General features: G+C 45.4%; 2 protein-coding genes across 2 annotated transcripts in view; one reads left to right on the top strand and one right to left on the bottom strand.

Moving 5' to 3' along the window:
* The window catches only part of SERPINH1 (serpin family H member 1), a 415,650-nt gene that overhangs the window by 128,128 nt on the left and 274,220 nt on the right, over positions 1-13,302 (bottom strand). The gene's annotated exons all lie outside the window — the stretch shown is intronic.
* Positions 1-13,302, top strand: part of GDPD5 (glycerophosphodiester phosphodiesterase domain containing 5) — a 136,390-nt gene that overhangs the window by 77,323 nt on the left and 45,765 nt on the right. The window contains exons 3-5 of the mRNA XM_063305986.1: positions 7,173-7,276; positions 11,699-11,792; positions 12,734-12,793. Of these exons, the coding sequence (XP_063162056.1) occupies positions 7,173-7,276; positions 11,699-11,792; positions 12,734-12,793 (258 nt within the window). The remainder of the gene's footprint in view (positions 1-7,172; positions 7,277-11,698; positions 11,793-12,733; positions 12,794-13,302) is intronic.

Raw genomic sequence — 13,302 nt, 5'->3', positions numbered from 1 at the left:
AGAGCGATGTTTCTCAACCTTGGCAGCTTGAAGATGGGTGGACTGCAACTCCCAGAATTCCCCAGCCAGCATGGCTGGCTGGGGAATTCTGGGAGTTGCAGTCCACCCATCTTCAAGCTGCCAAGGTTGAGAAACACTGTTTTAGAGGTTTACAGAGGCATGACAAGAGCTTAGGAACATTGTCCTCCAAAGAAAACTTTGCAGAAGTTCCCTGAAAATACCTTCGGGGTGGGGTGGGGTATATAAATGTATATATAAATTATATATAAATTACAGATTTAATAATAAACAAACCAATATTTGCTCAATTTTATTTATTTATTTAATTCAATTTTATTTAGTTAAAAACAGATAAATAAAAACCCAAGATTGGTCCCATGAGCTTCTGCTGCGTCTGGAAGCAGTGAGTTCCAGAAGCTCGGCTGGGCCAATAAAAATCCCTCTCCTTTCCTACTGGCTCCGCTGTGTGTCTCTTTCCTGCTGGGGCGATGGTCATGTGGGTAGTGGAACGGGCTAGTATCTGCTTTTTCCTGCCTTCCTCTGTAATTTTGAGTTCCTTCTGCACTGCCTCTGCTCTGGCATTCTGCAGAACGGCCTTGGGCTTGCTGCGTGCCTCCTCTCTGCTGACAGGCTTCCTCCCGAGGTTGCCCCGGCGGTTCGGCTTCAGCGCTGCGTCTGTCGAGCCGTGTCAAAACAGCACAAACCGGAGGCTTTTTTAATGAGCCGCCCCTTCCTTCACAATCCTTCTTTCACCCTCGTCCACCGATTCTCTCCTTCCCACCTTTCAGCAGACGTGGGCACATCCTCCCTCCCTTCCTTCCTTCCTCCCTCCCTCCGGGCAGACTTTCCAGATTTGAATCTCAAGTCTTGGGGGCTCCGGGGATTGAAGCAAAGTGGGCAGATGCTGACAGCTGCTCTTGAGCCATGCAGTATCCTGCTATGCTACATTTAAATCGGTGGGGCCAGAATTTCTTGGGGGGCATCTAGAGATCTCTGCCCTCTTCAAAAATGCCAGTCAAGCAAATAAAACTGAAACCAGAGAGTACCCCTTGCATTGCCAGACCTGAAAACAGGTTGGTTTGGGGATGCGTAAACTGCTGGGCCCTTTCTATTTCCTTGTTTTTTTCCTTTAAAATACATGATCCTCTCCATACTTAATTTCTGGAGGCTGGAAAAACGTACTAAACTCACGTTCGCTCCCCTTCCATGTTTGGAAAATACATTGGCAGGTTAAGCCTCCTTGTAATTAACTTACAGCATCCTCTAGCCCAGCCTTTCTCAACCTTTTGACCCTGGAGGAACCCTTGAAATATTTTCCAGGCCTTGGGGAACCCCTGCACATTCAGGCTCAAAGATAGGCCAGAAGTTACAAAATTATTATGTTTGTTTCATGGGTAGGCCTGTATATGTGCATTAACAGTGTTACTGAACTAAAAATAATGAAACTTACCTCTTTAAGGTGAAGTTGCCCAAATTTGAAATAATTTTTAAATAAATCATGATCTCCCAGGGAACCCCTGGTGACCTCTCGTGGAACCCGAGGGTGCCACGCAACCCTGGTTGAGCAACCCTGCTCTATAGGGTTCTCACAACACACTTGATCTTTAACCTGGCCCGGTTAAGATGTTTTGTGATATCCAGAACCTCCAGGGGCACCAGGTTGGGGAAAGTTGACTTTTAAACCACCTTCGGACAGCTTCATTGTTCTTCTTTCAAAAGTTTTTGCTTGGCACCAGAAGAACTCCCAGGTTGGTGTCATTTGGGGAGAGAGAAGTCTCGGCTTGAAGCTGCCATTTTGAAAAGACCTGGTCCTGGTTCCTCAGCTTCCAGCATGGGAGGGATTCTTGAACCTTGGCAAATTACCTCAGCATTGGGGGAAGATTTTAGGAGAACTGTTTGAGTCACAACCATCTAGGGCAGAGCTTTGCTAGGACTCCAGGTTGATCTGCACAGCCTGCTTGTCCTTGATGCAAAGATGCCCCATGGATTATCAGTGGGGCACATGAATGCACAGTGTTATCTCTGCCCTTTTTGAGAGTTGAAATCCACACATCTTAAAATCTGCCAAGGTCAGGAAATCCTGCTCTAGTGTGCTTGACTTCCAGTTGGTATTTTGTGCCTGGCCAGGCTGATTTTGGAAAATCACCCTTGGCCATTTTGTGAATGTGCCAACGATTGCCTGAAAAATTCCAATTGTGCCCCTTTTCCAAAAGGTGGCCAAGCCTGAAATATCAGTGTGCTGGATTTGAGTGAGTTTGGAAGCAAAATGCATGTATTGAAACCTTTCAGAACCTTGGGATTTATCCCTATAACATTGACAGCCCCTGAATGTTGAAATACCTTTAATTTTTAAAAAAATCAGAGGCCCAGTTCTGTTCATCTCCCGTCTCTTAGAGAAAAATATTGTTTCTACTTGGATCCTGCTCTTTCCACTCCGGCGGAGTCGCCACCTTCAAGATGCAGTTTTAAATGGCTCTTCAGCCGTGCTGCTGGCATTCCTTCATGAATTAAAAGAAAAGCAATTAACATTGTGAATAATTAATAATGGCAGAGCTAGGTGATAGAGGCAATAGCCTAGCTTCATTTCATCCTCGTCTCACTGGCAAATCTAGGAACCGGTTTTCTGCACTTAAACCCAGACTGGGAACATTTGCAAACAGTAGAAGACACCTGTTCCTTTGCTTAACCACAGGCCCAGCTGACTTTTACACTTGTGGAATCAGAGATAAGGGGAATCAGGGTACACTCCATTGTTTTTGCCTTCTGGTGGAGTGTCATGGTTAAGAGTTGAACCTGTCCTTCTGAAATTTGGCAGGATTCATACGGTATTTACTACTGATGTGCTGAATCTCATTTTGTTAGCAATCCCATAAAAAAAGGTCAAATCCAACCTTCAGACCTAGTAAAACTCTAGCTGGTGTTGGAGAAGACTCCTGAGAAGATCATGGACAGCCCAGAAAACAAACTGATGGAACATCAAACAAATCAACCCAGAGTTCTCACTCAAGGCACAAACGATAAGGTTCAAATTGTCCTGTTTCGGACACATGATGCAATCCATAATGCTTGGAAAGGTGAAATAAAAAAGAAGAGGATGACCAGCAGTGGGGTGGATGGACTCAGTGACAATGGTGGTCGGGGCACGGTTGAAAGACCACACTGGATACAAATTGAGCTGGAGGAGGTCTATCTCTGTGGTCGCTAAGAGTCAAAACTGACTTGATAGAGCATAATCACTCAGTGCAAAGATCCAGCTCTCTGGACAATTCTCTGATGCTGGGGTAGGAGGAAGTAAAGAGAAGAAGGGATGGTCAGCAGCAAGATGGATGGACTCAGTTACAGCGTCAATGGGGGCAGTGTTGGAAGGCCTGAAGGACCAGGCTGGGGACAGATCTCCTGGAGAAAATCTGTGAGGTCGCTAAGAGTCAACAACAACTTGATGGCACATAATCAGTAATCAAAACTCTGGGGGTTATCGTCTATATTAAAATTTTCTTGGAGGAGAGAGCTGGTCCATGGTGGACCTCGTTCGAAAGGCAAGCCCTTCATCACAGACCTTGGAAATAGCTTCCTTCCTTGATTCTTTCCACTCGATCGAACTTGGAGCCCGTCTGCTGATTAACATTTAACTGGCGAAGTAACTCCAGTGTTCACAAAGTTGGTTTGGAAGGTGGGTCTTCCACGATACAGCGGAACTCTCTCTCCCCTCTCCCACCCACCCCCTTGCAAAATGCTACCCCACTCAGGAAACTCACATTCCTTCCATCCTTCTGGTGTAATTATGGACAACCGAAAAATGGGCTCGTGCAGAGGGAGGAGGATGCTGTTCTATAAAAGATCTGGCTGTTGGCATAGAAATTTAAATGTGTAAAAAGTCTTATTCATCAGATGGGGCTCTTTGGTGGTTAAGTGGGAAGGCAGTAGAAGGATTAGATGAGTAATGGAATTAAGTTGTCATGTCAGCATCTCTAGAACTAAATAGCGCTCGGAGATTATGCCGCCAGCCCGAGATGAAAAGGAAGGAATAATTGGTTTGCAAACTCCTGTTTAAATATACCACACCATCTCAGAATTCCTGTTAAAGTGGGGGGTCTGCATAAATGCCTCCCCAGTTGTAGGATGATTGCCTTCTCTATCACACGAGTGCAGGATGTTCCCCTTCGTGTTCACTTATGCGCCTCGACACCTATGCATTGTTGAGCATTTGAGTGACACTTTAATAGGAACGATCCCTCTTCCCACGAGCAGCAGGCAGTCCTCGAAGGCTGAAAGGGTGTTCAGCAGTTTGGATGTTTCTAAATATTCCATTTCAATTCAGCAGCAAGGAGGGGAGGGGGATGAGGCCATAAGACAGCTAAAGCAAGATTCCACAGCTGTCCATTTTGGAGGATTGAAAAATGGCAGCCCGCGTGGCTCGCTCGCTCGCTCTTCTCCCCGGTTGCCTGCTTTGTTTGACGGATGGGACAGCTTCCTCTGGGCAGGGGGCTAATTTTATGACCTAAATAAATCACATTCAATAGCGCATTATCAGAAAACATTTCAGAAAAGAAAATTGCATCCTTCTCCCGAACCTGACTTTGGCAGAAGATGGACTGAAATGTCCCTCAAAGAGGCAATCAAGATTAGTAGATTAAGCCACAATTGTATTAGTTGGTATAATGCACTGTTTTTCAACCTTGGCAACTTTAAGATGTGTGGACTTCAACTCCCAGAATTCCCCAGCCAGCATGCTGGCTGGGGAATTCTGGGAGTTGCAGCCCATACGTCTTAAAGTTGCCAAGGTTGAAAAACACTGGTGTAATGTATGAAAGAGGAAACAGGTTAGGGAAGGCCGGTGGAGTGGGGCTTCCCCTGGGACCCTTTCCACGCCTTTGCCAGCATTCTTTCTACTCTCTTTTCTTCTGTGCCTCGAAAGCATGGGTTGCGGCCGGGGGTCTGTGCGCCTGCTGCCTCGTGTTGCACCTGCATGTGCTGGGGGTCTCTGCACATGTGCTTCACTTTGGGTCACGTGACCCGGAGCGAAGGGGCTTGGAAGGGAGTGGTTGCCAATTTTCTGAGCCCCTCCCCTGGGGATGCCCGGGGGGATCTTCCGGGAATCGCTTTCTCTGCAGCCCCGCCCCACCCAGCCCATTCCCAAGCCCCGACTTTCATTGGCCATCTCCCCCCCCCCCGACTAAATTTGGCCCCCTTCCGTCCTGCCTTGCGAGAGTTTTCCTGCTCACGGACAGACAGGCGGGCCGAGAGGGCCCCCATCCGTAATTTCTCTCTGTCATTCCTTTGGGCAGAAAGATGAAACCGTATTGACAAATCTTGAAAAAATGAAAGTTGCATCTTTTTACAGCTGGAGTGCATGTGCGTTTGGCACAGTCTGCATATTTCCACCAGCCCAAATGTGCTTTCTGCAGTTTGGGGAGGTGTGGACCTGGCTATTGGTATCTGGAAGCTGTGGCTTATGAGCTTCCATGCCAGCCAGTGACCAACCAGTTAAGCACACCATGACTTTCTTGACCCGAAGTGTGAATCTTGCCCATGTGTGCAAGAAGTAAGCTAATTTCTGGATGCCCGTGTGCTGACGTGAGAAGTTTTGGGATTAGAGTGTTGACATTTCACATTCTGTGCATGTGTAATGCAAATATTACAGTAATTGGTGGGGTTGAAGCAGATAAGATGGACGGGCGGGTAAGGAATCTTAATGAGGCCAAGGCCGCATTTCTGCAACTATTTCACTTTGGAGATGGAATAAGTGACCGGAATGGCATATAGTTGGCAAATTTATTAGCTCGTAAAAATGCTGCTGTTACAGCGGGCTAAGAATTATGTTTCCTTGAGTCAAAGCTGCAGGGAATACTGCTGGCTCTGGGGTTTGCAATGCTAATAGATCCCTTTCAGTTCTCATTAATTTTGTCCTTTCCCCCCCTAATGAAGACAGGGGCCTCTGTAATACTGCAAGAGACAGGAGACATGAAATTTTGAAAAAAGATAGAGCTGTGGTGGGCAAGGGTTTGATAGTTTGCTTTCAGCTGGCCAACCGCAGGGAACTCTGAGATTGAGGATCAAGATCAGGAAAATAAATGTACGTAGCTGCCTTGTCCTTCTAGATCAGTGTTTCTCAAGCTCAGCAACTTTTAAGATGTGTGGACTTCAACTCCCAGAATTCCCTAGCCAGCATGTGTGGACTTCAACTCCCAGAATTCCCTAGCCAGCATGTTCCAATTACATGCTTGTCTGAAGGAATGCTCCCTTTGTCACACAAAATGTTTATTTCTATCTGGTCATGTGCGTGTGGGAAAATGATGGTTGGATTTCCTGAAATGCTATTTTTCTATATGTCGGGGGGGAAATTATGACGTGGAAGGCATTAAACTGCCCCATTCTATCTTTTTTCCTAATTAATTGTTTTGTTGCATTATAAAATGTGCATAGTACATTATAAAATACAGATATTAGCTGGGTGTGGTGGTAGTTGGGCAATATAAACTAGGAATTGTTAACACTATGAGGGTTTGGATGTTAAACCTTTAAAGACATGGAGAAAAAAGTTTATACTGGTGTTAAATATAATTTCTGAAATATTAATAAACTTAAGGTGGCTTGAATGGTACAATTACCCTAAGTATGGCCTTGATAGACAACTGCAAAGTATGTTAAAATACTTCATATTTTATTCCAATATATTCCATTATATATTCCATCTTTGAGCTTAATGCTTAACACTAAGGTCTCCACTGTGTTATTTACTATTTTTTATAAAAGTTTAAAAAAAAAAGAAAGGAAAAAGGAGCTGCTTGGAAAAATAGATATGTATTTGATTTCTAATGTCCCCCTTCTTTATACTCTGATCGATTTGCAGTTTTTATAAACATTTAGACCAGTGTTTCTCAACCTTAGCAACTTTAAAATGTGTGGACTTCAACTCCCAGAATTCTCAGCAATGCCCATGCTAGCTGGAGAATTCTGGGAGTTGCCAAGGCTGGGAAGCAGACTGGCAGAGGGTGTCTGAAAGATTTAAGCAGTATACTTAAAGTTCTGTCTCGAGATGCTGGAGACTGAAGCTGAAAGTTACTTTGAATAGAAATAGATTTAATGCACAGCATGGATCTGGATCTTCCTGACTTCCTGTGTCCCTTCACTATACTGTAATAAATCCATCTCTTTTTTTGGTGTCTTCGCAGTGGGAACGCCTCTGGTTCTTGATCCTCACCTTTTCTTTCTTCCTGACCCTGATCTGGTTCTATTTCTGGTGGGAAGTTCACAATGACTACAATGAAATCAACTGGTGAGTCGAAAAAATACTAACCGTGACCCCGTAACCCTTAGTGTGCGATGCACCCTTCCCCAACCAGATGCCCTCCAGATGCGGTGGACCCCCTGGAAATGATGAGAGTTGAAGCCCAGCACATCTCTGGTGAGAACCTGGCTGGGGAAGTTGGCTAAATAATAATAAAAGGCCTGGTTGTCTCCATGGGTCTGGTTTGCATTCATGAAAAATCTCAGACACATACAGTAATATGAACAGTCTGCAAAGATTTCTCTTGCCACGGATTTGAGCTGGAAGAGCAGAAGAAACAGCAGTTAGTCACATCTGCAGCAGATGCTGACTCCTCTTTCCTCATTTGTGCCTTAGACCTTTTCCCATTCGGACTACTGCAGCGCCATCTCTGCGGGGCCAGCCCTTGAAGAGTGTTTGGAAAGTGCCGCTGGCTGGCGATTAACGAAAAGATGTTTTTCCAGCGCTGTCTTTATTGACGCTGTCAGCTGATCTTTGACAAATTGTGTTGGCTGCCCTTTGGACCCAGGGCACAGGCCAAGGTGGTGGTTGAGCGTATGAAGTATGCCGTCGTAAATTCCTTTGGAGTGAATGTGGAAGTTCAGTTTCAGGCCACCAGTGTTAAAGCCCAGTCAGTGTTCTGCATTCCCCAGGCAGAAAGATCTGCTTAGAAAACCCAGCTCGGGTCTGAAAAAAAGGTACACGGCTGAACATTCCCTACAAACAGGGATTACGTTTCAAAAAAAGAAGAAGCTTATCTTAAGGAAATGTGCCTGGCCTGTTAAAAGCGTGCATCAAAAAAAGTAGGGTGTCAAAGAAAGGGAGAGCAGTAATTTGCATGTTTCATGAAATGTCCTTAAAGGAATTTCTGTCAATGCTGCTACGAATTAGTGTCTGTTGCTAGGTGTGGTGAATTTAGGAATTTTTAAATGATTTTTAATGAGGTCTGAAAGAAGTTTTTGTAATTCTGTTCATCCCAGCAAGAGAGAATTGGGATGTGTAGTAGGAAATACCAGTACTGGCCTACTAACTTGAACATTCTGGGTTTGTTTTTTTTGCAAGTTCCTAATCTAGTTTTAAAGTTTTAGGAATTCCTGTACTAACCAGTGCTTGCTCAGCTTCCCAGCCCAGTCAGGGTAGAGATATAAGGAATTGGCATCTTTGGGACAATTTATTTCAGTTTAAAATAATTTGGCAGCTTTAGTGTGGCCTGAGTTCTTGCCTTCAGCCTGACATAGTGCGAATCAGTGTTTAGATAGTGTTTCTCAACCTTGGCTACTTTAAGACGTGCGGACTTCAACTCCCAGAATTCCCCAGCCAGCATGTTGGCTGGGGAATTCTGGGAGTTGAAGTCCACACGTCTTAAAGTGGCCAAGGTTGAGAAACATCCCATAGATGCCAATTCCTTATATCTCTACCCTGACTGGGCTGGGAAGCTGAGCAAGCACTGGTTAGTATGGGAATTCCTAAAACTTTAAAACCAGGAATTTTCTCTCCGAGCAATTGATGAACTCCGCGACTGACAGCTGTTTTGGTTGCATCCAGACCATTAATTCTAAGGCTTGTGCCCATGTGTTTAGGCTGAAATTTTTGATTCATGGGTTGGATCTTTTAGCTTCAGCCTTCTCCCACCCATTCTAAAAACCGCATTATCCATCTTGGCCGTATCCGGAGGAGGAAGACAGGATAGTAATCTAAGTCAAAAACGCCGCATGAGTCTTTATGGTCGGACTTAGGAGGTGCACGAAGATGACGTGACATTAAAAATAAGGCCGAGGACTGCAATTAAATAATCAGGGAAGAAATAGTAAACAGGGAAGGGCCTTAATTACAGCAAAGCTTGCGGGGAAAGGAGGGAACGCTTCCTCTGGAAAGCTTGGATCCTTTCTCTTGCATCCTCCTGTTTCCCGAATCGGTTGCTTTTGAGCTTGCGTGGAGTTTGAAGAGGCAATCAGAACTGAGCCAAATTCGACCTCGTGGCTTGGTTGTGAAAGGCAAATTGCAGCCCAAACTGAGGCACGTCCACAATTTTGACAATGAAATGGACAATTCAAAGGGACAATGCCCCTTGAAGGAAAAAAAAGCCCACTCTGGTTTTACTCCAGATGTGTTCCATGTTGAGCTGCTTTATTGCAAGAAGGAAGAAAGACACACACGGGTGCCCCCACATACGTACACACTGCCATCCCCTGCAGGCGCTCCCGCCCATGCACACCGTTAAGACGTGGGAAAGGGCAGGGATAACCTCGTCTGGGGTCCCGGTAAGCATCCTGCTTTTGCGGCGTGTGCTTTGGATGAAGCAGAATTTGGTCCCCCAAAGCTGACGCTGTAATAAATACAGGTAGTTCTCACTTAATGACCAATTGTTTAATCACAGTTCGGAGATACGATGGGGCTAAAAAAGTTACTTATGACCCATCCTCACAGTTATGGCTGTCACATCACCCCCATGGTCACACGATCGCGATTTGGGTGCTTGGCAACCGGCTCACATTTACAGCCGGTTGCGACGTCCTGTGGTCACGTGATCAGGATCTGCCACCTTCCCAGCCAGCTTCTGACAAGCCAAATCAATAGGGAACCATTGATTTGCTTAATGACTGCCACGATTTGCTTAATGACAGCAGCGATTCGCTTAATGGCTGCAGTAAAACGGTTGTAAAATTGGGTCCAGTCATGTGATTCCTTGCTTAACGACCGTATCACTTAGCAATGGAAATTCCAGTCCCAATTGTGGTCATTAAGTGAGGACTATCTATAGATTTTAAGGTACCACCTGACTTCTGGTTGGTTTTGCTGGTGAGGAGCAGCACAGCTTCTCTCCAGAGACTCATCCCTGAATGCCAGGCATAAATTGCTAGCTTTCCTTTTGGATCTTACAGCAATCAAAAGGGTGTGTTCACACAGTATCCTTTACCTGGTTACTAAATTAATCCAGTAAGGACTCTACAGTGAAATTTAGGCTGGAAAAACCATGGTCTTTCACCCAAGCTTGGCGTTTTTTGCAACATAAGGGCAGTCTGCCTGTCTTCCCCGTTTTGAAAATGATGATTCTGGTTGGTGTGAGAAGTAGCTTTCACAGCAACAACACAGAAAAGTATTTCCACTGTTCCTTTTAGGATATTTTTTTGACTCTCTGGTCTAGTCTACACTTTGGGATTTCCTGGTGGTCTCCCATCCAAGTACCAACCAAACTCGACCCTCCTGAGCTTTCCAGGAGCCCCTTGGGGTTGACCCTCCATGTCCTTGACCACCTCGGAGCCAAAGGGTAGAACGGAAAGGCTTGTACAGCCACAGATGGCAGGAAATTCCTCCACTTCTTTACTTATCTGCTTATTCCATTTCCCTCTCGCCTTCCCTCCAGTTTATAAAACATCCCTTCCTCAAGTTTTCCCCACACCAACGATCCTACGAGGTAGGACGCCCCGTGCCATCCTGGCCAGGCCATACTCTGTGCTTTCTGCCTGGATTTTGTTGGTTTCATCAAGGTCCCTGCTTTGCAGGGCGATGCCGAGACCGGCATCAATTCTTCCTGGTTTGCTCCTTGATGTACGAACTGATGCTTGATCTTCTCCCCTCCCCTCAGTTTCTTTTTTTTATGGTTAGAATTTGTTTTACATGCAATTTGTTAGGAAGTATGCCTCTATTTAAATGCAGATCTGACATTTGCCTTGGGGAATAGGCTGTGTTAAAGGAAGTGGAGCATTGGGCATCAATTTATGGGCTGTGCCTCAAAAAAAAAAAAGCTAAGCTAGGTCAGACTTGGTTAGTACTTGGATAGGAGGGCTAGACTTGGAAGGTGGAAAAATTTTGTTGGAAGATGGTAGTGGCAGCTGCTGGGTATTGTTGCTGAGAAAGAAAATAACACAAACCTGCCGGAGATATTTCCTGCCTTCACTTTCTTTTGATTTTCTAGCATTTAGCTGATGCTGGCCAATCTTGCAAAGCTAAGCTGGGTCCAAGCTGGTTAACCCTTGGTTGGGAGTTTTGGAAATTGCAGTCCTAACATTTCTGGAGCTAACAGATTGGAGAAGGCTCTTCCTTCGTGGGACTCAAAGCATTGTGTTGATTTTGTATATTTCACACACACCTTAATTAAGGTTTTCAAGCCAAGGTTGGGCAGCCATTTGTCTAAAACAGTATTTTTCAACCTCAGCAACGTTAAGATAGGTGCCTTCAACTCCCAGAATTCCCCAGCCAGCATGGAATTCTGGGATTTGAAGGCCACATATCTTAAAGTTGCTGAGGTTGAGAAACACTGGTCTAAGAGGCAGGAAGATTCCTGTCCTGCATAGGGGGTTGGACTAATGACCTCCAAGGATCCTGCTAACCCTATGATTCTGTGATTTATGCCTTTGTCAGCCAGATCTTCCATGGCATTAAAGCGGCTGCATGTAATTCCCTCTTTTATCTCTTCCCTCGCTTCTCCAGGTTTTTATATAATAGAATGGGATATTGGAGTGACTGGTCCATTCCAATACTCGTTACAACGGCTGCTGGTTTCACGTACATCACAGCTTTATTGGTAAGTTTTGAACACAGGGTCTCTGGTCCCAATTTCTGTGGAGTTTTGTCAAGGGTTGCGTGGCAGAGTTGGTGTGGCATTTGTTAGTGGCATTTTGAATAACAGGAAGCTGCACGTAGCCAACCTTGGTGAACACCAGAAGCTAAGCAGGGGCGGAACTGGTTAGTAATTGGATGGGAGACTGCCCGGAAAGTGTACACCAAGAGGTGTAAGTTTGGCTGGGGAGTGGAAAAACCATCCCAGGAAAAGGTCATTGGCCAACCAGTTCCATATTGCTGAGAAGAAAAAGAAATGGACATTTTTATGAAGTCACCAAGAGTTACTTTATCGTCACCTTCTCTGGTGTCTTATCACTTACTCCAGTGTTTCTCAACCTCAGCCGCTTTAAGATCTGTGGACTTCAACTCCCAGAATTCCCCAGCCAGCACGGCTGGCTGGGGAATTCTGGGAGTTGAAGTCCACAGATCTTAAAGCGGCTGAGGTTGAGAAACACTCACTTACTCTACCACCTGTATCTACCCCACCTGAACTCTGGATGTATTCTAACTGCCCTTTCCAAAATTCCTGGCCCACCAGGTTAGTTCCATCGCACCTGAAAAACAGGGATTGGCCACATTAAGGGAAGATCCTAGCAGATGTCAGCGTGGAGCTGATCTTCATTATTCTACAAAATCTAAGTTGGATCCGGATGGAGGGGAGACCACGTGGAAATTCCAGCCCTGAAGGCTAGACTAGAAAGATGAAAAAGTATCTCAGAAAAAGCCACTGGCAAACCATTTTCAGGCTGCTGCCAAGAAAACAACATGGATGTTTCCATGAATCCACCAGGACACGAGCTGGACTCAGAGCAGACTTCACGTTAATTCCTTTGCATTCTTCGTTGTTGCTGGGGCGCCTCCCTGAATTATTGATAAGTAACTGTGTTTTTCCCCTGCTTTCAGATTTTAGCACTTTGTCACATAGCTGTAGGACAACAGATGAACCTGCACTGGATCCATAAGGTGGGTTTTGGTTTGATCCACGGCAAGACTAGCCAATGATTTTGAGTCTTGGGGTACCTGTGGAGTGCTGAGCATGTTTTATGGGTGCACTCACAAAATGGCTGAGGAGGTGGGCCTGGCCAGTCATAAAACCCATTTTCCAAAAGAATGCTCTGTGCCAACTTATCTAATCCGGGCAACTCTCTTCCAAGCAAAGCACCAGTTTGCAGAGGCATTTCTACAAAATGCAAACAATGAATTCTTTTGGGGAATCCGAATGATGCTGGAGACCGGTGATTTGCTTTTCAGCGTACCCATTTCTGATCTTATTATGGATCAATTTTTAAAAATCTATTTGCCCTCTTGGCAAGAAATCGAAAGTCAGGTGGAGCACCGGACCTCAGACCAAGCTGTCTGGGCACAGCTACTGCCTTGTGTTGACAGCCCATCTCCTGTTCTCCATTCACGAGAATTTCTGAGCAAAGGATGCCCAAAACTGCCAGGCTGCACATGGCTGATTCTCACTCAGC

This window comes from Candoia aspera, chromosome 5, assembly GCF_035149785.1.
Source record: "Candoia aspera isolate rCanAsp1 chromosome 5, rCanAsp1.hap2, whole genome shotgun sequence".
Classification (NCBI taxonomy): domain Eukaryota; kingdom Metazoa; phylum Chordata; class Lepidosauria; order Squamata; family Boidae; genus Candoia; species Candoia aspera.
Note: the sequence above shows the minus strand (reverse complement) of the source record. Positions and strands in the feature narration are given on the sequence as shown.